Source organism: Lepidochelys kempii, chromosome 19 (genome assembly GCF_965140265.1).
Source record: "Lepidochelys kempii isolate rLepKem1 chromosome 19, rLepKem1.hap2, whole genome shotgun sequence".
NCBI lineage: Eukaryota > Metazoa > Chordata > Testudines > Cheloniidae > Lepidochelys > Lepidochelys kempii.
In genome coordinates, this window is record NC_133274.1 from 4,182,380 (window position 1) to 4,209,912 (window position 27,533).

The 27,533-nt window shown below is 52.5% G+C and overlaps 1 protein-coding gene and 1 pseudogene across 1 annotated transcript; both read right to left on the reverse strand.

The window, feature by feature from the left end:
* Positions 1-238: 238 nt before the first annotated feature.
* LOC140900580 (gap junction beta-4 protein-like) overlaps positions 239-27,533 on the reverse strand; it is a 93,006-nt pseudogene continuing 65,711 nt past the window's right edge.
* LOC140900419 (gap junction beta-5 protein-like) lies at positions 4,776-10,542 on the reverse strand. The gene is given in 3 exon segments (XM_073317676.1): positions 4,776-7,815; positions 7,818-8,131; positions 10,377-10,542. Coding segments are annotated over 2 exon segments (843 nt in total). The 5' UTR covers positions 8,107-8,131; positions 10,377-10,542; the 3' UTR covers positions 4,776-7,261.

A 27,533-nucleotide genomic window follows, 5' to 3' on the forward strand; every position in this document is an offset into this window, starting at 1 on the left:
CAAATCATTTATCGACCCTTTGTAAAGTACTGAAGATGACCAAGAAACCGGCAAATTTTCTCACAAATTTCATCCCTTTTTATTTTGTTGTTGTTGTTGTTGAAAAAAAAAATAGAAATTTGGAAAGTGCTGACTGGCTCTGCTATTTGTCAATGTACTTTTCATACACAGCGCGACCCTGCCTTCAATGGGCGCTGGATTGAAAACCCTTAGAGAAATTATTCTAATAAGCCTTTGATTACTTTGTTGGTGAGTCTGCAGGGAATGAAGCTGGTGAGAAGTTTGCACTGGTTGATGGAGTCTGTGCAAGGGATTGTGAATGCCAGGAGATGATGTAGGACCCTCTTCTCCCTTCACTAGCAGCGCCCTCCCCGCTATGTAAAGGGACAGACCCGAATGGAGCCTGCTCTGAGGACGATGTACTAAGACTCTGGTTCTGCTGTGCACAGTGATGGCAGCCTATGGGCTTGCTCAGCAGCTCCCTGTCCTGGCGCCTGGTGGCGAGCTCCCAGCACCGCTTGGCGACCAGGCAGGTCATCTCGCAGAGATTGAGAAGGATGCACAGGATGGCGGTGGCCAGCATGAAGTAGGTGAAGAGTTTCTTCTCGGTGGGCCTGGCGATGAAGAAGTCGACCGTGTTGGGGCAGGGGGCCACGGTGCACCGCCCCACGCGGGGCAGGTTAAAATTGGCATAGAGCCGGTGGAAGATGCAAAGGAAAGTCACAGCCACAGCAACTTTGAAGATGAGACTGAGCAGGTAGGTCCACCACAGTCCTCCCTGCTTCTTGCCGGGGTCAGGGTAGAGCTGGCAGCAGTTCTCTCCCTCCGCCTCCCTGTGCTTCCTCTACTTGGTCTCCTGGTAGGCCACAAGCATGACCACCAGCAGGGAGGGGCAGATGACCAAGATGAGCTGCAGGGCCCAGAGGCGGATGTGGGAGACGGGGAAGAAGTGGTCATAACAGACGTTGGAGCAGCCGGGCTGGCGCGTGTTGCACTCAAAAGTCCCTCTGATCGTCGCTCCACACCTGCTCCGCAGCCATCACGTAGACCAGGAAGTGGAAGACGACGACCACGGAGAGCCAGACGCGCCCGAAGGCCGTGGAGTACTTGTTCCCCCCGCTCAGGAGCTCCTGGAGCCAGGACCAATTCATCCTCTCGTTGGGGGTTAGTAGAGCAGGAGCTGGAGTGGAGACAACCAAGCTGCAGTGAGTGGAACGGGTTACAGGAGGGCTAGACTGCAGCAAGCACTGCCTTCCTGCACAAGGGAGTAAGAACCACCCTGTGGGGGCTACACATCCCTGGGGTCTCTTGGGGCCTTGGCGCCAGCCCTACTCCCTTGGCCAGCAGTGGAGACAGTCCGGGGTGCAGGCCATCCCTAAATTCCTGCCCCTCACCCTGAGCAAGGGAGAGGCAGGGGTGAACTGTGCCTCATGGTTGGGTCTCTGAGTTAGGATTCCCTCCCCGGCTCTTCTTGGGGTGGTGCCGCTAATAGACACACCTTGCTCAGGGCTGTGTCTGAAGGAACAATGTACCTCTGGATTTGACATAAGCCCCATTACCACGGCTCTCGTCTCCCCGCCAGCGAAGAGCACCGCCAGCGTTCTCGTACGGCCTGCACTGATCGGAGCCACGCACGTTGCTGGAGATCAAGCCCATGACCTCAGGAAAGCAAGTGAGTCTGTAATGGGATCAGCATACAGACCACAGCCCGCTTGTACTCTAGGATGAAATTCAGTCCCACACAGCACCAAGCTCAGGCCCCCTTTAAATCAAATTTAAGCCCTCATGTGCGCTGACCTCTGCCTATAACCTCTGCTTAAGACGACAGAGTCCTTCAAGTGGCGGCTAGTCCTTTTGCTGGCTCGTTGTACAGGGCTGGATTTCACCCTTGGCCCACACACCTGTGCTTGTTTTCCCCAGCATGCACTTCACACCGTCTGCTATTACCCATTGCCCCCTCCCAACCCGCAGTGTCTTCCACAAGGCCGTGCTGAGCAAAATGGGTGCAGTTGTCTGAAGAAAAGAACAGAAACCACCAGGAGCATTGCCTCGGGTGTGACAGCATGCTGCATACCAGGGACTTAATTGGAGTTGACAGTTTCACACCAGGAGGCCACAGGGAGGAAATTCCCTCCCCTCCAAATTCTCTTAAAGAGATGCAAAGTTTTCAGAAAGTACCTTTCTCTCCGTGTGGGTTTTTCAAAGGCCCAGAGTTTCCAAAGGGACTAGTGATTTCAGGTGATCCAACTTCAGACACCTTAAAGAGACTTGCCTTTCAGAAAGAAAACTGAAAATCTGGCCTTTTTAAGGCACTTAAAGTCAGAAACCCCCCCCCCCCCCCTAAAATGGAAGTTCCTTAAATTACTAGTGGTTTAGGAAAATCTCGGTCCAAGATAACAATGAAAACCCAATAATAAAAACTGAACATCACATTCAACGTTAATGTTACCGACGAGCACGCTTACAATGGAATTATTGTTCGTTATTCATTCCAGAAAACGGTCAGTTATGGATTGAGGTCCTCGCCGTGCAGCCCGAGTCACTGCAGAACACAACATGTTACTGCAGTAAACCAGATCAGGCTTTGCCATTTAGTGCTGGTGTTTTATCCGTTTTTGTTTATTAACGAGATGGGGATGTTGGGTTAATGTGTTTCCATGGGGCTCTGTTCATAGATTCTTCACTCCACTGGGTCACTCACTTCTCCAGTTGTTGGCCTGACCCTGTCCACCTTTACTTACCTGAGCAGGCCTTGCTCCGATGGGCAGTGCCGCTGATTAGTCCAGAGACTCCACAGGGAAGGAAGGGTTTGCATGAAGAGTCCTAAAGTACACACTGTTGTGTAGTGCCTTGCTCTGAGCAGGCCACTGAAGTCAAGGTGCTGTTCCAGCCAAGCGTGGGGAGAAGGTGGGGGTGGGGGGCGCAGAATCTGGCCTTCTGTGTATTCAGTGTGTGAAAGAAAAGGCAAAATTATGAGATAACAATCGGGGGGAGGGGCAGCATGATGTAGGGGCTAGGGCACAGGGCTAGGAGACCTGCAGTCAATTCTCCCCTCTGCCACTGATGGGCTGTGTGACCTCTGGCAAGTCACTTGACGTCACTGTACTTGGTTCTCCTAGCACCCTTAGGCTGTCTTGTCTTCTTAGACTATAAACTCTTTGGAGCATGTATTATGCTTAGCACAACGGGGACCAGATTTTTGTTGTGGCCCCTACACACTCCAGGAATGCAATAAGATTACTCTGCAAGGTGTTTCCCTTGGGTTTGGGTCCGCGCTTTGCATTGGACATACCCTTCCATCCAGTTCCAAACATCTGCAGCGCTAGTGAAAAAGCAGGTGCCGTTACTTGCGGAGACTGGCAGTTTGCACCCAGTTTAAATTTTTCAGAAAATTTGAAAATACCCCCTTCGTGATAATGTCGAGCATTCTTAGCTTCTGAGCTCTTCAGGGCAGGGCCTGTGTCCTCATGCATGTTGGTGCAGCCCCTAGCACAGGGGGCACTGATCCCAATTGGGGCTGGGGGCCTTCTACAATATCGATATTAAATACTGCCAGTAATTTGATTATAGCTTTCCATAGCAAATAAACAACAAAGCTCACCTCCATGAAATCACCAGACTATACAGTGTACCCTCTAGCAAGTCGATGATGCTATCTATCGTATTCACAACATCTGGAGCTACTGATCTATCAACGTTGGGGCTTATGCCATGCACTTCGCTTTGATACCTGAATGTGACACATACATAAATTCACGAACCGATCAGAACCTCAGTGACAATAAATTACGACTGGAATGTAACTTTGCACTGTCAAAATGCTTTAGCAATGTGAAACATGGTAAGCAGTAATACCGTGTGTCTTATCGCGTGAATGTCTCTGTTACATATTCACACCCCATGCACACAGCACTTGCCTCCTGAGAGGAGACGCTATGCCAGCTTGCAGAACTGCGAAATGTATCATCCTGCATGTAGGCTCCTTTAAATCATACTGCATCCTCCCACCCAGGGTATTTCCCCTAGCCCAAGTGAGCACCCTCCATGCCTCTTACCTGACAGTAGAGAAGCCCATAAACTCTCTCTAGCTATTCCATTGCAGCACAGTCTGAAAGGTCTCACTGTCTTTGCTGATGCACCGGGGATGCGTACACCTGCTGGGCGTGCCTCCCTTTCGCCAACAAGCTCAGCAGCCCTTCTTCAGAGAGGTGTTTTTTTTAAAAAAAAGCCTAGAGTCACAGAAATATAAAATGGACCTGACATGTTAGCTCAGAATTATAGCCAGTGCCCATTGAGCTCTGTGGGAGTTTTGCCATGGACTTCATAGAGACAAGGGCTTGGCCTTATCTGGGCTTTGATACATTGCACAATGTGTGAGAGCAGAAGGATAATGTTTTGCCTGCCTTAGCAAAATTGCTTTGGAAGCAGGAATCCACTAAGGTGCCAACCCCACTCCTGCTATCCACTAAGGTGCTACCCCCATTTTGCAGACAACAAGACCACGGCTTTGAGAGGTGAAATGACTCAGCCAAGGTCCTGGAGCAGAGTCAGGGCCGGGCACACCACCAGCACTCGGCACGTAATAATCAATTCACAAGACATTACACGAGTGAAGCTGGAAACTGAACCAAAAGAGATTCCTGGTCCCCCGTTCTCAGCTCCAACCCCTCTCAGCTCCCACCCTGCTAATCCAAGATGATTAGCTATGAGGATGCTGGCTTCCAGAGGCTATTCTCTTTCTGATTCAGTGGTTGTTTGTAGGTGAATCTTGGCTCTTTATAAAAGTAAAGGTTTTTAAATTTTTAATAGTGTTTAGAAAATTGCTTTCCATGCATTATATTACAAGAAGGCTTCTCCCAAGCCACACACATGAATAGAGGCACTACCAGACCACAGGCTGTCCAGGTTCCGATACCCAACAGCGGCCAGGAGCAGCTGCTTCAAAGGAAAATGAAAGAGGGCCATATTTCCAAGGGTGAGAAGCTCTTTCGGAGAACTAGGGAGTTTATTCCACCCGTCTCCGCAAGCAAATCTTCAACGCTGTAAAAATGGTTTATTTGGGGTGTTCATAGTCACAAATATTTATGCTGCAGTGTTATATTGGTTTTAAGCTAAAACAAAGAACAAGAAACAGAAATAAAGCCCATTTCTTATAAAGAGACATTTTTATTTGTTGCAAGGGTACACAAGACGAGAAATACATACGGGGGTCAGATCTGCAGCGGGTGTAAATGGGCACAACTCCGATCTCTACAGCGCAGCTGAGCGGATTCATAGCAGCTGAGGGGCTGGTCTATGGACTGCGCAGTGCAGTGGCTAAACAAATTGTTCACGCTGAGCTTTTAAATAATATATATCATGTCCACACTGCATGGTTTTGCAGAAGGTCATCAGTGCTACATATGCTACCTTAGCTCTGTGAACATGGAATGAGTATAGAATTCCACCCTCTGGGAGCGGATCACCCCCGAAATGCCACCACCTCTGGGGTGGAACACAGCAGCCATCCAGTGCCAATGCCCTCAAATTATCATTTTCTTTTTAGGATGGGGAGTGAGGTATCTGAGAATTTAGGGCAGCAGGATGCAGTTTCCTGCTTTGGCTCTCTCATCACTAGCTACTCCCTGAAGGATGCTATGGGATGTTGAATGACAAATGATTCCGCAGGAAGAGGGTCACCTACACAGCTGCCTTTGCACCACCAATCAACATTACTCAATGGAACAACTTCCTATCAAGGGATGTGGTGGATGCTCCACCGTGTGGAGTCTTTAAATCAAGACTGGATGCCTTTCGAAAAGATGAGGTCTAGCTCAACTGGAAGTTATGGGCTTGATGCCGAAATGGTTGGGTGGAGTTCTCTGGCCTGTACGATGCAGGAGGTCACACGGGATGATCAAAATGGCCTTGAAAACCAGTGAATCTAGGAGATTTTTTTTCTTTCCCCTTGGCCGCCGCCTTACCCCTCTCCCCCGTCAGCAAAACTCTTTAATTCCCTAAGGGTGAATGGATTCCCCATCACCAACATTAGCATGTGTTTAGTTTCCATGACTTGAATCTCTGGCAGGATGGATTATTGGTCATTTCCCGTAGACGGGAAAATGCTGCATTATTTTCATTGGGAAGCCTTCTGTTCTTTGTCGTGTCTTCTGCTACCTCCAGTTGGTCCGGCTGGGTTAAGCAAAGCTGAAGAACTGTTCATGAAATGAGGCACTCTGGAGACCTCACGCCCTTTTCCCCAGCAGGCTTGGAGAGAAAATACCCACTTGGTCTAGGCCTCCCCACCCCAGGAACATTCACGGCCAGGCCGGATTTCTCCAACCTTCCCCTACCATTTGGCAAGTCAGCTCAGGGCCAGACAGAAGGGCCTGGGTCTGTTTCCACAGTGGCACTAGTGCTGTTGGCTGAGAAATTCTCACGGCCAGCTGAGAAGTCTGGCTTGTTCCTTACATCCCACTCCTCTCTCTGAGGCTTGACCTTCCAATTGACTCCTTTAAAGTTAGTCTGGGCAGGCCACTGGAAAACACAGGGGGGCACAATCCTGCATGCTACCTCACCACAGGAATTGGCAGGCCGGGTCACAGCATGGGTCCTTTGAGCCCAGTGTCCTGTCTCCAGTAGTGGCCAGCAGCAGACCCATCAAATCTCCTACGTCTAAATCCTACAACTCTCGGCTTTGCATTAAGAACATAAGAACGGCCCTACTGGGTCAGACCAAAGGTCCATCTAGCTCAGTATCCTGTCTACTGACAGTGGCCTATGCAGGTGCCCCAGAGGGAATGAACAGAACAGGGAATCATCAAGTGATCCATCCCCTGTCGCCCATTGCCAGATTCTGGCGAACAGAGGCTAGGAACCGCATCCCTGCCCATCGTGGCTAATAGCCATTGATGGACCTATCCTCCATGAACTTATCTAGTTCTTTTTTGAACCCTGTTATAGTCTTGCCCTTCACAACATCCTCTGAACATTCCCTTTCTCCCTGCTTCTCTCCAGCCTGTGGTTCCTATAGAGCTTCCCTCTGACTAGAGAGACCATTCTTCTCTACAGTGCCTGAGTCCACTTATTTCACCAGACCAATGCAATGCAGGGGGAACACCCAATGTCGTTAACACCCGGGCGTGTGATGGGAGCAGAGCTGCCAGCAGAGGCCGGGTCTGATCTTGGCTTGCGATGTCTTCAGGCCCGGCCAACAAGGAGGGTTGGTCTCAAACGAGGGCCGTTCTGCATGGAGACAGCCTCCCTACGTCTTGCCCTCTGCTTAGGAGATAACATCTTCTCCTATTGGGGAACTGGCTGTGTTTGGAGCCGCGACTAGCTTGCAATCTGCATCATGAAAAACCCACCCTCCCGGCTTGAGGCTGTTCTGCTCGCCATGGGAGAGGGAACAGTCCTTGCTATGAACGACGCTCCTGAATTGCCTCGTTTCCCTCCGGCTGCTCTCGCGTCTGGACAGCAGGGACTCTCGGCACCGTTTCCCTACCAGGTAGCAGGCCTCCACCAAGCTGAGCAGGATGCAGAGGCAGGCTGTGATCACCATGGAGAGGGTGAAGATGTTCTTCTCCGTGGGCCGGGAGATGAAGCAGTCCACGATGTTGGGGCACGGGGGGATCTCGCACTTCACCACGCCGGGGAGAGTGTAGTTCTTGTAGAACTCGTGGAAGATGTAGAGGAAAACCACGTCCACAGCAGCCTTAAAGACGAGGCTGAGCAGGTTGGTCCACCACAGCCCTCCCCGCTTCTTGCCGGGGTTGGGGTAGAGCCGGCGGCAGTTCTCGCCCGCTACCTCCCGGTGCTTCTGCTCCCTGGCTTCCCGTAGGCCACGTGCATGACCACCAGCAGGGAGGGGCAGGTGACCAGGATGAGCTGCAGGGCCCAGAGGCGGATGTGGGAGACGGGGAAGAAGTGGTCGAAGCAGACGTTGGAGCAGCCGGGCTGGCGCGTGTTGCAGTCGAAGTCCTTGTGGTCGTCCCCCCACACCCGCTCCGCCGCCACCACGTAGACCAGCACCTGGAAGATGAAGACCAGGGAGATCCAGATGTGGCCGAAGGCCGTGGAGTACTTGTTCACCCCGCTCAGGAGCCCTTCAAAGACACCCCAGTTCATGGTCCGTGGTGCCCGTTCATTGGGTCTGCAAGGGGAAGAAATAAAAAAACACAAATCAATATTCCAGGCTCCTGCTCTAAGCACACTCCCCTTCCAGAGCTGGGAAGAGAACCCAGGAGTCCTGCTTCCTAGTGCCACCCCTACTGCTCTAAGCACTTGTCCCCGCTCCCTCTCAGAGATGGGAATGCAACTCAGGTGTCCTGACTTCCAGTTCCACTCCTCCCCAGCTCTAGCCACTAGACCCCACTCCCCTCTAATAGCTGGGAATATAACCCAGAAGTCCTGCCTCTTGCTTCTCCCCACTGCCCGAACACCCCTCCTCCCAGAGCCAGGAACAGAACCCATGTGCTCATGCTGCAGTGGGCATAGACAAAGCATCCTGTGACTGGCTGGCCACAGCCATGGCCCAGACTGTGATGCTGAGAGTGTCTACGGGGGACAGGGCAATCTTGGAGGGGTTTTATGACCGCCACTCAGCCCTGAGAGCATTTTTTTGTTAACACATAGGCTGAAACTCACCCCTAGCGCAGGCCTATGCAGCACACGAGTTCTCAAAATAGGGCTAGCTGCGGGAGAGGTTTAAGTAGTGTCTAGGCCATGTACTGGCTCTCTGCACAGGGGTGAAGTTACCCCTCAGGCCCTGCCGCATTTTGGAAGTCCAGGCAAAGTTTGTTGGTGTCTGAAGTGACCGAGGAACCTAACCAGTCCCTACCATCTGACACTCACAACCCCGTGAAGGTACAAATAGCAGAAGGAAGCACCACATTTAAAGCTGGCAGGGTGATGCAAATCAGAGCCCGCCGCCCCACCAAATGTGTCTGAGCTTGCAAGGGAAGTCTAGACCTCGTGTAAGCACACGAATTGGAGCTTAGCGATGCTTGATACCTTCCTAAATGCCGCTTCCTGAAAGGCAAAGGCAGGGCAAGTGAGGAAAGAAAGTCCGTTACCCCAAGGGCCCTAAGGAACCGGGGTGGACTCATGGCTGAGGCCAGCGTAGAAGAGGGTAATATCTAAATAGACTCTGTCACTGAGCTGCCCAGGCCAATGCTGACCCCCTTCCCAGTCTGAACCGGGGCTGCTAATTCAAAGTCCCCTTCCATGCCCCTTCCTCTCTTGGTCACATCTCTAGCCACTGAGCAAAGCTGGGCAAGTCTTGTATTGGAATAAAAGATGGCCTGTATGGTGGGGTTAGACCTCCAGCCAGCAAGAAACCAAAACTCCAGATTTTCTCTGGAGACCATTCCCAGGTGCAGGTTTCGGAGCAAGGTGGCTCTCCCCCACCCATCTCTCTCTTAGGCCGGCCCCTCTTTACCGAGCTATTTGTTATTCACTTGCCTTGAGTTGCCAGGCAGGGCCTCAGAAAACAACCCAGAAAACAAGATAAGGGATTAATCACATAATAAATCTGCAGCTCTGATGCCAAGGTCCTCTCCCATGGCAGGAATCTGACCTCTGCTACCATGGCAGAGCTATGAACCAGATCTCCCACGCTGCCATCCCTCCACCCTCCAGGCCAGGGCGCTGTGCCTTTGGAGCGGAAGGCCTGACAAGCAACTGGAGCTGGTACCTTGTGTAGGCAAGGCAGCCGACATCCCAACTTGGCACCAAAACAAAGTCTGGGCAGAAGGATGTTGATAAACCTGGCTGCTGCATCCCGCACAAGGTGGATGCTTGGATAGTGTGGAACAGCCTGGATAAATACCAGGAGGCAGAGGAGGAGGAGGGCGGGAGGACTGGGAAAGCTTGAGTCACTCTCAGTACAGACACAAATCAAGGACCAGGAAAGTTAGGAAAAGCTACCCTAGGTTATAGAGGGAGGGAAATGGACCAGTGGTTAGCCCTGGTGGCCAGGAGACTTGACTTCTACTCCTGGCTTTGACCCAGAATCACTGTGTGTCTTGGACAAGTCACCGGACCTCTGTGCCTCAGTTTCCCCACCAGTAAATAAGGATGATATTCACCGTCCTTTGCAAAGCTCTTTGAAAGCAGCACATGTACAGTGCTACATGAATGCAAACTACTCTTATTAATCAGATACTCTGCCATAGAGGCATACTGACACACACCACACAGCCCCAGTATGCACCCGCAGCAAATAACACAGCACGCACCACACACAAACTCAGGCATATACAGGACACACGTTCAGAGCCCAGGGGGCTGACTCTGCCCTTATTCAGGTATAAACCTGGAGTAACTTTCTCTCACTCCCCCTCTAGCTAGCTACGGAGCCAGACACAAGACAAGACACATACGAAACACACGCTGACATGCTTCATTGCAAATGCCTAAGACCAGCCGGGGATGCTTTGCTTCTCTCCGCTGTACTGCGGGCATAATTCCGAGACAAACCGACAGCCAAAGTTCCTTTTTGTGCCCATGTGTCTGAGACACATGCCCTGGCTCCCAGACCTTCTCCAGCCCCGCAGCCTCCCTAGGTCCAGCTCCAAGCAGCTCCTCCTCCCGTGGCGAATGCCCCTTACCTGGTGGGAGGTCCCCTGCAGAGTTCTTCTCTTCCTTAAGGGACTTCGGCGCACAAGGCAGAGCCTGAAGTGCAATGCATCCCTGCATTTTCAGAAGCCAGGAGGAGGAATTTTCAGAGGGAAGCCCTCTCGGGGGCGGGACTAGGAGTTAAGGTGGATTTCCAAGACACCTGTTGGCTGCCAGCTTGCAGGATTGCTGGAAGGAGAGGCTCGTCCCAATGGCATTTTTAGGCCCTGATCCTGCAAACTCTTAAGGTACGCGCTTAACTTTACTTGCCTGAGCAGCCCTGTTGGCGTCAATAGGATTGCTCAGGGCTGATCTTGACGGGGGCCCTCCAGCCGGTAGTGTAAATAAGGTAGGGCCCGGTGCCAGCAATTGGGGCATGCTGTACCCTGGTGCCAGCAAAGAGGATGCCGGCCACAGAGAACGATACATTTCCTCCCATCCTCACAGGTCACAGGTGTAGCCTGTAGCAGATCCCTCAGCTGCTGCCATGCCTGCAGTTGACACTAAACCACCCCTTCTCAAGCCTGGGTGGCCAGGGTATTCTGCCTATGCAGTCCCCCCTAGCCCTATACACCTCCCCACCCGGAGCTCAGCAATGCCCCCTGCGGCTCTTTGCAAACAGCCATGGAGGCTGCAGCCTTACACAATACAAGCCAGCCCTGGAGTTATTCAGCCGACACCCAGGTGCTTGCAAAACGAGGAGGCAAAGAAAATGATCGCTGCAGCCATGCCAGCAATGGCCCCGTGGGGGCCAGGTCTGGCTGCACTCTAGCCCTTGCCAGCTGGCTGGGGGAGACTCTTTCAGCCCAGTTGTGCAGGGGCCATGACGACTGCCCCCTGCCCAACGCGTGCACGCAGCCCCAAACATGGGGGCCGGGGTGGGGGCAGGAGGAAGAGTGTCTATCACATAGAGCCATAGAGATTCCCTGCTGCAGCGTAGGCCCCGGGGCAGCCTAATGCTGCCAAACGTTAGAGCCAGAATCCGGGCCACTTTTATGGGTTTTTTTTAAAGCCACCTTTGTGCCCCTAGTCCCCTGTCCTCTGGGTTGTGCCTCCTGCGAGATGCACCACAGAATCTGTCCCTCTGATTTCATCCGGATTTGGCTTAGCGTGGCCGTGCGCCGCTACCATGCACACCATTAACAGCCTAATCCAAGTGCCCTTCCCCCATAGGGCCTGCTCCTTGTGCAGGAGGTGTCCGGCGCTGTACGTGGGCACAGAGAAAGCAGTGGCAGCCTTCCCCTGCTGCCTCTGGTGGTGCCCTTTGGGAGGCGAAATGCTACGGAGCAAGGGGGGCAAGACACACCAAATGCAGGAAAACCTTCCTCCTGGGACGAGCTATCAGACCGGCTCAGCAGATCACTCTGTGGGGGGGACGATGTGGCTCAGGGGACTGGTAATGGGAGAAGGAGCCTTTCACCCGAGTCCAGCCCAGGTCACTCACCGTGCAATGGCTGCTTGGTGGTGCAGATGACACGAACTCGGTGGGTCTCCAGCCTATCCCCAACACTGCCGTCGTAACTTTGGCACCATGCGGCTTCTTTATCGGTCATCTCTGCCAAGAAGCCAAGGAAGGACTCAACAGACCACGGCTGAGGCTCTCCCCTCCCATTCCTAGGGCTGGCCTTTCCAGGTCCGGGCTGAGCACGATGTAGGGGACGCTTGCCCTGTGGCTGCCTCCCGGTACCGATAGGACTCTGGGCCCCGGGATGCTCAGGTTGGCACCAAATTCACAGGAACATATTTTGTCTAAAGCCGATGAAGGCCAAGGAGTGGGGAATATCATCAAGCCCCCGGCCATAGGCCCAGCTCTGGAGCCCTCCGTTGCAGCATGGACCTGATTCTCAATCACTCCAGTCCTGAGCTTGGAGGACCAGGCAAAGGAGATCGCCTAGGGCCCTGCCTATCTATCAAAGGTACTTGTTTCCTCCCCAACCCCCATTACCTCACCAGCATCACATCTGCACACCCTGGGAGATAGGTCAGTGCTATTATCCCCATTTTAGAGGTGGGGAACTGAGGCACAAAGGGGCTCAGTGACTCCCGCAAGATCCCACAGAAAGCTTGTGGGGGCAAAGGAAACTGAACCCCCATCTCTGCGACCCCAGGCTCACGTCCTAACCACTGGCCTGGCCTTCGTCTCTAACAGGCCGGGTTGTGTGCACACCACACGTCTCCCCGGGGCTGCTCAAACACACTACTTCCCATGGGCCCTAGGAGGCAGAGAACAGATGTCGTACCATGCCCTCTGGCCACGCCCCTCATCTGCTCCCTATACCAGGGACTGGAGCAGGGCTAGGGGAAGGACTTCAGGCAAGGGATATTCTCAGGTGGCCATTTCCATCCCTTTAGGTTGCCACTGTGGCATCAAGGAGCCTGAAGTGTAGCTGAGAATGAGTTTCAATCAGCCGGTCTCCTAGGTCTCTCCAGATCAGGTTAGCTTCACCTCCCGAACAGGATGACATCTTTTAGATGACATCTTCTAGTGTGCCAGCAGCTGGAGGAAATTTTTCATCTCCCCTTTTAACGAGTGATGATGGTTAATTATTTCTCAGGGAATTAATTAACAGCCGTCTCAGCAATGTCTGACTCCCCTCGCTACAACCGGGCAATAGCGTCTTTCCCAGTGCGCCGTGTTTTACCCCTTGCAGAGAAATATAATGACCGAGGCAGGACCCCCAGGGGTTCAACCCTGTGGATGCACCGCTGCTCGCCACTAGGTGGTGGCCCAGCACTGCACTGGAGCAACGCAGGCGACTGGCCCTGCAAGCCCGCTGCATGAGTTTTTTGGTTCTTCTTTTTATCCAGTTGTCTCCGGAGGCGGGGGGGAATCACTTTAAGAGTCTTCTGTGCTTCCCCCCTCCCTTTTCTGACTCACCAAGTTAGGAAGTTTCCCCGAAGCATTTTTAAAACCAAGAGATGCGGCAAGATTAGCAGATTCTTGTGATACGAGGAGTCAAACTAGCACTGCAAATGCAAGTCATCAGGCCCACAGGCTTTCTTTGCTCCTGTGAGGACGGTGCTAACTGGGCCATTCTCTGCTGCGATGTTATAATCGTGCTCCGCCATTCTTATAGAACATCTGTCACTTCGCGAGAGCTCCCGGAACGCGTACAGATTTACAAACTGCAGGCCTGATTTTCCACCAAAGCTCAGCACCCAAAACTGGGGCCGGATTTTAGCTCTTTGGAAACTCTGGCCATCGGAGTCTCAGCGGGAACCGGCAGGTGCTGAGCACTTCTGCAGTTCTGGCCCTTGCTTTGGTGCCTCTCCGGCAGCTGAGTTCTTTGGAAAATCTGGTGTGCCTAAGAATTACTTCTCCCATCACTGAAATGCAGCCACTCCTGGTGTGGAACGCAGTGGCTGTTTAACAGCTACACACACAGCAACATCACATGGGATGTAAAAACAGAGGAATATACACAAGCAACTCGTGGGAGGGCAGTTGTCTCAGGCACAGGGACAGGGACACACCAAAGTCATTTTTACTTTTGACCTAAATCCCATTGAACTAGTGACATGCCAAATTAGGACCCTATTTTCTGAATCCCCCGAGACTTTGCTAGTTCTGATAAAAATCCAATTCACCCCCTTGCAAAGCCCAAACCTGAGTTTTGTGGCCCATATCTGGTGGGCTCTGAAAGTGTCAGAGGCGAAAGGCCATTGCAATACCCCACTGCAGCATGCTTAGCCGTCTGCAACTCTGTCCCTGATTAATTCAATGTATATCCCTGGGCAGCAGTGCAAACCTGAAGGGGAGAAGCAGCTGGTAACCCCAACAAAATCATTTCATTCCTACAAATATATTAATACTTATCTGAATAACTCACCCATGAAAGCGGCTTGTTGGGCTAAGGATATGATTCTCCCTTGGATGCAAGAAGGTCCTGGTTCAAATTGTGGATGAGTCCTCGCAAAGGCCTGGATTGATGCTATGCCTTTGCATTAGTGGTTTGGTGGGACGCTTCTCATCTGCCGTCCAGGAAGTTTGGGGTTCATTCCCGCCCAACACAGCAGTCTTAGTTGATCACGGTGGTCCTTTCCGGCTTTAGAGTCTGTGATACGTGAAGGAACCCCAAGAGCTTTTCATACCAGGGGGCTGCAACCTTTCCTTGGGCATTTCAAAAGAAAGATTTAAAAGTACAATCTCCAGGCGCTTGCCTCACTGCAGAGCCAACCAGTGCAAACCAGCTCATGATGGAAGAGCGCAGGGAGAGGGAAGAACTGGCGGCGATAAGGAGTCATTACGCTGCCAGATTGTCTCACTAATCAGGGGCACTGCTAGGGGGAATGCAGGTAGGGCTTGGAATCATTTGAGTAGCGACTGCTGGTTTTCTCTGCAGTTCCACTGGGCTTTAAAAAACGTGGAGAAACATCTAAACAGCTGTAAAGTAAATTACTTTTGTTTGGTGATAGCTCCGAGGAAGAGCTCTGCAATTTTAAATCAAAGGAGCTCATTTTTTCATATTACCCCGTTCAACACCCATGACGGGATGCAGGGGTGTGGCCTGATTTACAAACTCCAGCGCCCCCTGAAACGAAGAGCAGACACAGATCCAAGCTCTGATCCGGATCTGAATTTCCACCGATTCCCAGCAGAGGGCTCTCCGATCCAGGTTTCCTTCCAGGAGCACCTCTCACTGACAGGCTGTTCTGCGGTCTGACTTGAACAGAGTAAATAACTGGCTCTGTTTGCAGTTCTCTGGGTTTAACTTGCCTCTTTTGGGCAACCCCTGGCCAGCACAGAGAGCCGACCCACTCCTGCTCCCTTCTGCGCTGGCATCAAACTGAGGCGGAAGTGAGCCCGGTTTTCCATAAGGGACCAGGCTGATACAGGGATGGGGCTGATGTGATCCGACTCCCCCAGGTTTACTCCAGTGTAACTCATTTATACCAGCCCTGGTGGACTTTAGAGCAGCCTCAGGGTTGCTGTAATCCACACCAGAGGGCTGTGGCCCATCTGCCGGCCAGGGAGAGCACAGTAGTGCTTCAGCCGCACTCCCTTTGCTGGGGGAACTTCCAGCTGGGGTGATCTAGTGGCTTTCTAGCCCCTTTGTGCCACCAGACCAGTGCAAAGTGGGCCTGACTGCAGCAGAGAACCCTGCCCTGGAGCTGAAGGAATCTCCTCACAAGTGCAGCCACTTCTGGCTGTGAGCACAGAAGCTCTCTACCAGCACAACACAACAGCTGAAAGGAGAATGAAAGTGGCATCCAGCTGAGGCACAAAGGGGAATATAGAGAGGTAAGGCATAACAATTGTTTGGAATTGGCCAGGACAGTTTGGTTCATGCCCCAAAAATCTTGTGGGGGGAAAAAAGTTTGGGCTTGTCAGCCACCCTGAGGAGTCTGTATCTTGGTTTTTTGTCTCATCCAAAAACCAGCCCAGCCCCTGCTCTCTGGCACCGGTGGCTCAGTGTTAACTCAGCGGGAAGAGCGCCCCCTATGGACTCTCCAACACCGCTGCCCATTTCACCAGGCTGGTCTCCCCATCCAACCACTAACCAGTCTGCTTCGTTTGTGAACTCTGACAAGACACCCCCACCCAGGGGTATTTCTGTAAGTGCAAGTGGTTTCCCCGGATCCCACGTTCGCACCTTGCCGTCTTCCAAGCTGCTTCGTTTTACCTGCCTCTTGGCGTTGCTGACTAAGACGAAGAAACCTGAGTAGGCAAGTTAAACAGTGATCTAACCCAGCATGCAATGGAAGCAGACCCTGTGCTTGGCTGCCACCGGAAGAACAGGGCTCCCCAGGGTAACTTCCCAGCACCTCTGGTTAATATGGCCTGTCAAGACGATCTGAGGCCTGATGCTGCCTTCCTAGCTAGTTAATTTGGCAAGTGCTCCTAGCAGCACAAAAAAAAAACTAAGGATCTTGATCTGGTAGGGACAGGGCACTGCGGAGTGTAGGGGTAAATGAGTGAACAAAAATCCCAGGATTATTTCAAACAGACCCTGAACACACAGACTGGGATACGGCCAGCAAGATGCCTGCCCACAAAGCCTCCTCTCCCAGAGGCCAGCCCGGGTGTCCTTAGATGATCCCGCTGCTTCCTTCCTGTCTTCTCCCTCCGTCCTTTTCAGCCCCCGTCTTGACGCTCCCTGACAGCTGGCCCAATGGAAGGGAGCTGAGCTGTCAGGGATGATGGACTTTTTTTTTATCATCAGCAAATGACTCCAGGTGGAATACACCTTCCACCTCTCAGCAGACGCGCCTGACAGCAAGGTATGTGCTTGATGTTCCAAGACGGGATCCCCGGGGGGGAGGGATACAGGCTGTCAGTGGGGGTGGAGGGGCTTCTGAGCCTCCCACCAGCGCACACGCACACACAGATACACACAGACACACAGCTGCTTCGAAGACATGAAGAGCACAAGCGGATGACCACGCTGCTCCCCTTTCGCATCCCGCTGTTTGAGATTGTCATGAGTGAACCCAGAGAGGAGGTCAGCCCCGGGCTGTCTGTTAAATGCTCTGCGGAGAAGACTGGATATCTCTTATATCTATCTACCCAGGTGCTGCTCTGCCATCCTTTCTCCCTTCTGAGCCACAGGCAGGGTTGAAAACCAACTAGCAAGAGCCATAGCAGATGGTGCTGCATGTGCGCGGCGGACGGATGCTCCCTGCTGTCCGCTCTACAGACAGCATTTACCCAGGCTTGCTGGCCACAGTCGAGCACCTGCTCCCCATCTTCTCTGTGCACATCACTGGCAGGATCCAACGGTGAGAGCCGCACAGGCTGTGGTTAAAGGTCTGTCCTTGGGTATCAGCCTTTTCTTACCTGATAGCGTGTGAATGAACTGCACGGCTGTTACTGATCTCAGCTGGACGGGGGACTTGGTCATTCTAAGAGGTCATACTTCTATCTACTCCCATCCCCACCCATCCATCCCGATCCCCACCTATCCATCCCCATAAACACCCTTCCATCCACTGATCCATCCATCCCCATCCACACCCCTCCCTCCATCCATCCCTATACATACTCATCCATCCACATACACACCCATCCATCCATAGATCCACCCATCCATCCCCATACCCACCCATCCATCCCTCCCCATTCACACCCACCCATCCATCTCCATCCCCATACACACCCATCTATCCATAGATCCACCCATCCATCCCCATACCCACCCATCCATCCATCCCCATCCACACTCACCCATCCATCTCCATCCACACCCACCCACCCACCCATCCATCCCCATCCACACTCACCCATCCATCTCCATCCACACCCACCCACCCATCCATCCATCCCCATCCACACTCACCCATCCATCTCCATCCACACCCACCCACCCATCCATCCCCATACACAGCCTTCTTCTATCCATCCCCCACACCCCACTCATTTACCTACTTATCCCTCATCACTCGCATTTTAGTTTATTGCAGCCTCTTAAAAAGGCAAGGCTCTGTAGTTTAGCTCATCGTGTAGAGGTTTCACTCCAGAAGACAGGTCTATATGTGAGTGCGCACCACGTTGCTAGTGGCTGGAGTGCCCAGGTGCCCAGCTTAGGGCCTTGTGGCTCCCTTCTGAGCGGTGGAAGAGTCGGGGAGCATGGTGGTCAGTTGAGGCAGTGCTTGGCTCCTCCTGGTGTAGTGGATTTTCCCTGGGCACGGCTAGTTCTAGGCAGCCCAAGTGGGTGCTTTGCTGCTGAGCACCACAGAGCTGGGCACAGAAGTCTCAATGTGGTCACTGGTATTTCCAGAGGAGTTTCTACGTAGCTACGGCCATCTCCAATGGCGTTACCACATAGTTAGTGCCTGGGAATAGCAGAAGACAGGAATTCCCACACTGGATCAGCCTGGGGGTCCACCTAGCCCAGTACCCTGTCAGTGGTTGGCACCAGCTGCTTCAGTGAAAGGTGCAAGAAACCCTGTTGTTCCGGGCTACCCTGCCCATCAGAGGAGTCTCTCTCTGACCCATCAGTGATTGGTCTGACACCAATGGGGGCAGGATTTCATCCCAAATGTCTTTTTTTCTCCAATGGAGATTTTGCACATTCAATCTTGTGGGCACGGGAGCTTCCTGTGGCGTCTCTGTAGTTGCATCAAGCCAAGCTCCTGAGCAGACGCTGGGCAGCCTGTGAAAAAAGCAGCATCTCCTTTGCAAGCTGCTCTGGGCTCGAGCTGAGTAATGCTGCATCTACACGCCACACCACAGCGCTGGGCAGGATACATGCAGCTACCCGCCCCAGTGAAAAGCAAGCTGCATCCACGTGTCAGTGAAAGGCTCCGGCAAGGGGGATGCAGCAGGGAAAGGCTTAGGGAACCAGGGCCTAAGCGGGTGTAAATCTGATTGAAGCCAATGACCCTGTGCTGATTGACACCCGCTGAGGATATAGCCCCCTTGACTTCAATGGAGCAACCCCTGATTCACACCCACATCCGTGGAGAATCAGGTCTATTAACTCAGATGCTCTTGCCTGCTAGCACTGCACTGTTAACATCAACGCACTGAACTATGTCTTTGCTTAGGGGAGTGGTAGCTCGTGATGGTGACCTGTGCAAACGTCACGCCTGTGGTGAGATCTGGGCTGCATCGCTCCACGTCACTGCAGGAGTGGGGACAACCAGAAATTAAACAGGAGCCTCGTAATTTCTGTCCACACTCATGAGCCATTCCATCAATCGCTACAACCGCTCCCTTCACTGCTGCCACCGGAACCCAGCGGGAGGTGTATTAATGGCATCACTTTATCTTCCCGTAACAAGCCCCATTAACACATTTGCACTGCAACATGAAATATTAATAACACTTTGCATTTATGTAGCGTCGTTCATCCAAGAATCTCAGGCTGAAGTCCCAACATGAACCAAGTGAGGCTCCTGAATCCCCTAGGAGACGGGTGAACATTATTATCCCCAAGTTTCTGATGGGTACGTTGAGGCACAGAGCGAGTGAGTTATCCCACCAAGATAACACACAGAAGAAGCCACGAGCCGCTCTAGAAAGAATGGGCCCAGTTGTTACACCTACGCAGAATGGGTGTAAAATGCTACCAGATCAGGATGGGAAGGTCCAATCCTCAGCTGATGTAAATCAGAGTAGCTCCATTGGTTACAACCAGCCAGTCAAAAGAGAGCCGGGTAGCACTGACCTGTGCAACTAAGCACTCTGGCCAAGAGCAACATTATGATCTAAGGATGTAATGCCAATATACACCAGCTATGGAACTGACCCACGTGTTTTGCACTGACATCGAACTGACATAAATGATAATACTGCGCGCAAGGCAGAGCTGTTCCCTTTCCTTGCAGACGTAGCAAGGACCTGGAGGCTGGTCCAGTGGTTTGGGTATTAGCCAGAGACTCCAGTTCTATATCCTCAGAGCCCAGGTCAGGCTCTGACTCAGGCTTGTTCTGCGGGGCTCAAAACAGCCACGTAGACTCTTGATCTGGAGCCCAAGCTTGGAAAATTGGGGAAGAGTCTCAGAGCCCAGGCTCCAGCCCGAGCGCAGATGTCTACACTGCTATATTCAGCCCTGCAGTGCAAGTCCTCTGTGCCCTTGTCAGCTGCCCTGGGCTCGGAGACTTCACCGGCGCAGATTTTTATTTTGCTTCATAGACGCGCCCTTAGTCTCACTGCCTGAGCTCCCCATTGGAAAAGGAGGGTAACCCCCCTGCTTTGCCCCACGTGGGGATAAAGACAGGACCGATTGTGAAGTGCTGACGTACCGTGCTAAGCACAGGACCGGAGTAACTGAGAATTCGGCATGGTTGTTTTACATTCTGCAAAGGACGGATCGGAAGCCACTTCTGTTGCTGGGACTCTGACAATATTCCCATCTCTGTCGTGAGGCACTGAGATAGACATGATGGTAATGTGGGGACAGGGAGGAAGGACCCTTCACTGGACTGGTTTTTCAGGATTGCTGACAGAGAAAGCACCCATGCGCCCAGGGACCATGGAGAGCAGTCTGGGATGGGATCAGGTTGCATCCAGTCTGTATCAAAGGCAGAGAAGCAGGTACGTCCCCTACCAGCCCTTCCCTTAATTCCCTTCTGTGGGCCTGCCTCTCACTGGGACCCTCTTCGATGCCAAGGTAGCCAGCTGCCCAGAAACCTTCTCCTCAGGCAGCTCACGCCGCTCTCGAGCTTGCGTGGGCACTGGGCTGGAGCCAAGTGGCACGTCGATGAAGTGGCGGTTGCCAATGAGGAAAACACAACAGGCCTGCGCCTGCCGCATCCAGGGCAGTTTGGGAAGAGCCAGAGGATACTGCCAAGAGAGAAGCTGGTCTGGCTTTGGCCCTGGCCAGACTTCGACAGGCTGGCAGTTAATTACAACCGCCAACGGGAGCTGTTAGCACTGAGAACCTCTGACAATCAAGCCCAGGGTGTCTCACCTTACATTAGCAAGGTTTCTATAGCCCCCATCACCACAGACTATGGATTTAACTTCCCAACACCAGTGCTATGACAGATGGGAGACAGACTGCGGGAGCTTCCCACAGTGGCAATGGCAGACATGGAACAGAATCCAGATCTCCTGATTCCCAGTCCAGTCCCTTCACAACAAGCCCGACCCTCCTCCCCAAGCCAGGTGCTCACAAACGGAGGCACCCCAAAAATCAGTGACCACTTTTCAAGTTGTTAGCCTTGACATCTGAGCCTCAGTTTACCCATCTGTAAAGCATAGGCGACGACAATCCCAAACCTCATCAAGGAGGTAAAGGGTGTGAGGATTACTTCAGGCCCGACTGTGAGCCTCTTTCTCCCACTGTAGTGACGCCTCTGACCCAAGCAGCCCCACTGACTTCAACGGAATCGAGCAATTGCTCTCTGCTGGGGGAAAAAAAATCACAATCCTGTTTGCAAAGAGCTTTGAGATCCTCAGATGGAAGTTGCCATGGAAATGCCAAAATGCTGATGCCAGAGCAGCTTGTGTTCAGCTGCAAAGTTTTTCAAGTTGCACCGAAACTTCTTTCATTTTGAAAAAATGCGAAGTGTTTTTCACCGCAAGCCTGTCACTGGGTTCCAACCAGCTCGACTGATTATTACTTCACTGATGGAGTGCAAATGGAAACTGCCCATTTCTCAGCGAGGAGAAGCCAGAGGCATTGCCAGGTGATATTTCAAGGCTTCTAAATCCCTGTGCCAACTGACCCTGCTATTTTGGCTGCCCAGTGCAAATCAAGACCAAATGTGTTGCCTGTCTGTGTCCTTTATAATTGATCCAGAAGCATTTCCACTTGGGGATACAATGTTCGCACCCACAGAGCTGAGAAAGTGACCTTGACTGCTACACAATGCTTCAAGGGTTGTGGCTAATTAAACCGTGGCAGCTGCAAAGTTACAACCTCGTTGTGCTGATCTATGCATCCAGCTGCTGTTCTTTATGAGCTGTGCCCTCCACTAGACAGAAAGAGGACCCGATCCTCAGCTGGTGTAAATCGGCGTAGCTCCAGTGACTTCACATTGTGTGTGTGTGTGTGTGTGTCTATCAGTCTGTTTGTCCCCCCAAAGTGCCTGACTTCGGTGGACCTACAGATCTGGTCCCTAGTGTACTTGAAATACAGAATCACACAGTTCAGAGACTTTCTGTGGAGCCGACGTTCAGGGCCAGATCCTGAGGTCCTTTCTTTTCCATACAAGTTTGCCTAACAGCTGAAGACCTGATCCAACAAAGTCAGAGGGTTGGAATCAGACCCTATTGGCCTAACTCTGCACCACTGCACTCAGTATCTACCCCTTTCACACTCCAGGCAGGGCCTTCTGGACCTCAGCACAGCCACCTACCTTGGTGATGTCCAGGCTGCATTTGGATTTCCTTTCATCCCACCCTTAGTAGCACCAATGGGACCCCCCCTCCCCGACAGCAAAGCCCCACTCCAGTTGGGACCTACATACAGAGAGTCAGAGACAGACAGGCCGTGCCCTGAAGAGCTTATAATCTAAACAGGCAAAGGGGAAACAGAGGCACAGAATGGAAAGTGACTTGCCCAATGTCCTCTGGCAGAGCCAGGAATAGTAGGGTTTGCACCAGTTTTTCTAGGATTCAGAATTGGTAGGGTTGCCACTGTCTAATCACACAAACCCAAACACCCTTGTCCCTCCCCCTGTCCTGCCCCTTCCCCAAGGCCACGCCCCTTGCTCACTCCAGCCCCCCTCCCTCCGTCGCTCGCTCTCCCCCACCCTCACTCTCTTTCACCGGGCTGGGGAGGGGGTTGGGGTGTGGGAGGGGACTCCAGTCTGAGCCTGGGGCAGGGGTGCAGGAGGGGGTTCAGGGTGTGGGTTCTGGGAGGGAGTTTGGTGCAGGAGGGGGCTGGGGCAGGGAGTTTGGGTATGGGAGGGGGCTCAGGGCATGGGGTTGGGCTGTGGGAGAGGGTGCGCGGTGCAGGCTCCAGGCTCCGGATGGGTAGCTCTTACCTCGAATGGCTCACGGAAGTGGTGACATGTCCAGCAGCGGCTCCTAGGCTCATGGGCAGCCAGGCGGCTCTGCGCGCTGCCCTTGTCTGCAGCACCACCCCCACAGCTCCCATTGGCTGCAGTTTCCTGTTCCTGGCCAGTGGGAGCTGCGAAGTTGGTGCTCGGGGCGGGAGCAGCGTGTGGAGACCCCCTGGCCACACTTCTGCCTAGGAGCCACTGCCAGACATGCCGGCTGCTTCTGGGAGTGGTGCACAGCCAGGGCAGGCAGGGAGCCTGCCTCAGACCCACTGCGCCACCGGACTTTTAGCAGCCTAAAATCTCCCGGTTTGATTTCAGTAACCTCCGGGAGATGGAGCTCGATTCTGGGAGACTCTCGGCCAAACCGGGAGGGTTGGCAACCCTAGGAATTGGCTCAGGTAAGCTAGTGTGGCTTTCCCAGCATAGCCAAGGCCTCAGTACAGAGAGCCAGGCCCAGCGCATCACCTTGCTGGTGCCAACATGCAGTTTGTGCTCTCGTTGGCAAGGCATGGCAGAATCCAGGCTCTAATGTGGCACATTGAGATGCTAATGAAAAAAGGGTCCAGGGGGTGACTTTGGGGTCTTGTGCATACAGAAGAGAGGAAATCCCTGGTCCCCTCCATCCCAAAATATAGGGCTAATTTGACTCCTGGGTGCAAGCGAAGGGAAAGCCTCCTGGAGGGGCGGTTTTGACAGTAGAAAGGGAAAAGCCCTGCAAACTAGTATTACCTCAAAAGATATGCAGCAAAGGGAGTGAGTCCCCTGTCAGACATATAGAACATTTTCCCCTGCCGGTGCAGGTAGGGATCTGGCCCTGAGCCTATAATTATCCCTCTCCCCTTATTGGAGCTGTGATCCACTCAAGCGCCCCATGGTTATCTGCAAATCTCCGTTTAGTAGCTAAGCATCTCGGCGAAGGGCAGCACCAAGGATTTAGTGAGCTGTTGAGTGTGGCTGGCTAGGCACCCTGCGAAATTGCTGGCTGCTTTGCATGGCTGTGTAATCTCTTGCTTCAAGTAATGGGGCTAATTACTTCCTTTTTTGCATCTTTACTCCCCCTCTCCCCTCAACACTTATGAATTTCCACCACTGCAGATGGAGTGAGAGCAAACCACGAGCTGGGAGATAAAGGCTGTTTTATTTCCCAACCTCGCTGCTCTTTAACGTGGCCCTCTTGTAAAAGCTGTGCATGGAGTGGAAAGTGCAACGCAGGCTGGGATCACTTTGCAGAGGGCTAGCAGGAAAGAGGAAGAGACGAGCCGGAACCAGAGTGCATGAGGGAAGAGCTGAAAGGCACAGACGGGTAATCTAATCCGCCATTCCCTGAACCTCTTGTAGCTATTGACACCGGTGCAAAGCGGGCGTGAGGTGCCACCATTCCGATTTGCGTCAAAAATGTTCTGAGCATCTCTACTTCCTGAAGACCCTTCCCCACTCTTGCCAGGGGGCCGTAGGTCCCTGGGCACTGCCGGCCACACACTGGAGGATGTTTCACCTTTGAGAAAAGAATCCAGCTTTTAAACAGTCCCCCTTCAGTGTGCCGCTACCACTGTCCCTTAGGCCACGGAGCCCCAACACCTCTGAGACTGAGCCTCCACCGTGAGCTGAGCCAGGGAGTCCAACTGAGGCAGACTCCTGGCCAGACGTTTACACTCCCCAGGGGCCGGTGCAGCTCCGCAAATATTTGCGGTGACACCAGGCAGCCTTTTCCGAACGGAGTAGGGCTCCTTGTAACTCAGCACTGGGAGGTCCCTGGGTTAGCACAGAGAAACAAAATGGACGTAGTCCACCTGGCCAAGCCAGTGCTCCACCCAGCCAAGCTGTTGTGGGATCCATTTGTGGCTCCTTCCTGCCGTCTCTTTGTCTGTCCCCGGTGAGAACAGCTAAGTCCATCCAAAAGCCAGCTCTTATCCCAACCACTTGGCCCCTTTCCACCCACAGTCTTCCTCCGGCAGAGCCCCTGAGTTCACAGGTTCCACCTTCCCGAGTCCTTAGGGCTCCCACTTGTCTTTTCAGACCCTCCATGAGTGTGGGTCGGCTTCAGGCAGTCCTTTAATGACCTGTTCACTCCAGCCCAGACAGTTCTGTGATCCACTGCCTGTCTCCTGCTCTGGCCCAGGAGCATTCTACCTCTTTTGCACTCACTGGGCAGCAATCCCTAGTCATACAAGTCACTGCCATGCAGATCATTCAGAAAAATGTTACAGAAAATTCCCACATTGTCACACCAAGTAAATGAAAGACAGAGAAAGCCCCGGGGGGGGGGGGGGGGACTGATTGAGTCCAGAATCAAAGCCGAAGGGATAGATCTGGAGTAATGCAGCTACTTACGTGTTCTATTGTATTTTCCCCTTTTGCACTATCCATCAGCAATGTTCTTGTATGAAAGGAGATGGCTGGGATTGCTGGCCTGCCAGGTCAGAGACGCTTTTAGTACTGCGTTCTTTCCATAGCTTTCCCACAGGTGGGTGCTAGGGGGCTTGGATTGGGGTTTCTTCCCTGGCCACTCCGACAGAAGGAAGGAAATCATGGAGGGGGTGTAGATTTATTTTTAGTTATTATTGCAGGCGAGATGGCAGGCAATCTGAGAGTGATGAAAAGGGCATCTTTCATCTCCATTATAGCACCGAGAGTTTGGCTTAAATCATAGTGCTGACCTCTGGAACAACGCGCTGGTCTCACCGTCAGACAAACGAATCACTTCATACGCTTTTGTTAGCCCATCAGTTTGCCCCATGCACTGGGCAAATGCGCTGCAGTTCAGCTTCGGAGAGCCCCTGCAGGAACCTTTACAGCTATCCATTGTTTCAGTGACCAGTGAGCCCTGCTACAGTATTCTCTACCATGCAGGATAAGAAATGGGAATGGAGATGAGGCTGTCATTCACTGCAAGGGGAGGGCGGGGTGCTGGTGTATTTCTGAAGGGCTGCGTTACAAGAGTGCTATACGAGAGAGAGGTCTGTATAAGTGTAGTTGGTTAATCAATACAGTGCCGACAGATGGGGCTTGAGAAGATGCAGCATTGCTCCTGGGTTTTGCAGGATCAGGCCAACTTCCTGTCGTTGTGTATTGCAAATAGGGCTTCTTCTGTGCATCTAACTAGCAACAGCATTCCATGAGAATGAGTCCAGCTGTACATTCATCTGGTATCCCTCATCAGCACGAAGAAGATATGGTAGAGGATGCTAGCACCATAAGTTGCTGAGCAGTTTGAGTCCACCCAGGAGATCCACACACACGCTACAAGATTTTACCCTAAAATATGATGTCACTTGCCCCTAAAATATTAAGTCACTTGCTCTTTAAGGTCCTGGTCCAGCTCCTCTCACGCACAAACGATCAAAATGCCACTGTCACAGAGCCACTGAAATTAATGGAGCGCTGATGATTTACACTATCTGAAGAATTGTCCCATGCGTTGGAAAATGCAAATGAGCAGTTTTGGGGGCAGGGAATGGGATGTTTTGGAGACAGGTCTAGGAAGCAAGTGTTGATGGACTCCCTATCTCTAAAGATCACGACGCAGCATCCTCTGGACAGCCGCAGCCTTGTCATTGGAGTGACCTCTCTTGTGGGATGTGAAGAAGAAGAGCAGGAAACACCACGGCCAGGTATGGCTGATGGTCTCCTTAAGAGTTACCCTTGGCTCACAAGGCCGCCTGTAAATTCTCATCCCAAGCCAACTCACAGGGAAGGGAACGCGGAGAGCTCTAAAATGAAAGGAAAGGTAGGATGGAGAATACACGAAAGTGCTAACGAGTGGGACAGCAATCTCACCAGCTCTGCAGCAACAGCAGGATGAAGGGAGAGCGCTAATTAGGAAGGGACTCACCGCTCCACCAGCAGAGAGCCGCCATGTCACGTTGGCCGAGGATGCTGCTGAAAGCCTGAAAGGTGGTTGGGAGAGAACCTGACCCAGTTCCGAGAAGGGTGTCAAGGAGGTTTATAAGCCTGGTGTCCACTCTTATTCATGTTACAGTAGGACCTACAGAATGAGCAGGGCCCCATCATGCCAGGCGCTGCACATACGTATTGTAAGAGACAATCCCTGCCGAATGGAAAGAGCCTGCAATCTAAACAGATAAAGGGTAGGGGGGAAACTGAGGCACAGAGCCGCGCAGTGACTTGCCCAAGGCCACACAGTGAGTCAGTGGCCATGCCAGGACTAGAACGCAAGTGTCCTGGCACCTGCCCCCCTGCACCATAGTCCCTTAAGGAAATGCACACTAGTGGGAGAACACTGGCCTGCCTTGGCATGTTTCTGGATCAAACTGCTCCAGAATATGTTGCACTTACCCAACCTCTTTACCTAAGTGGTTTGCACCGATGCAAATTTCCTTGATGCAGACAAGGCCGTAGTTTGCAGCTGAAACAATTTGCGCCAGTTTAGCAGCTTTTTCAGTACAAGCTCGTCTTCAAGGACTCTTTGGATTACAGCTGAGACGAACTATCCCGGATGCAGGCTGGTAGCGACCATCTAATATACCCAGGACCCATTAATCTGCTAATATTTATAATGGTGGCTGCAGGGAGCAACCTCA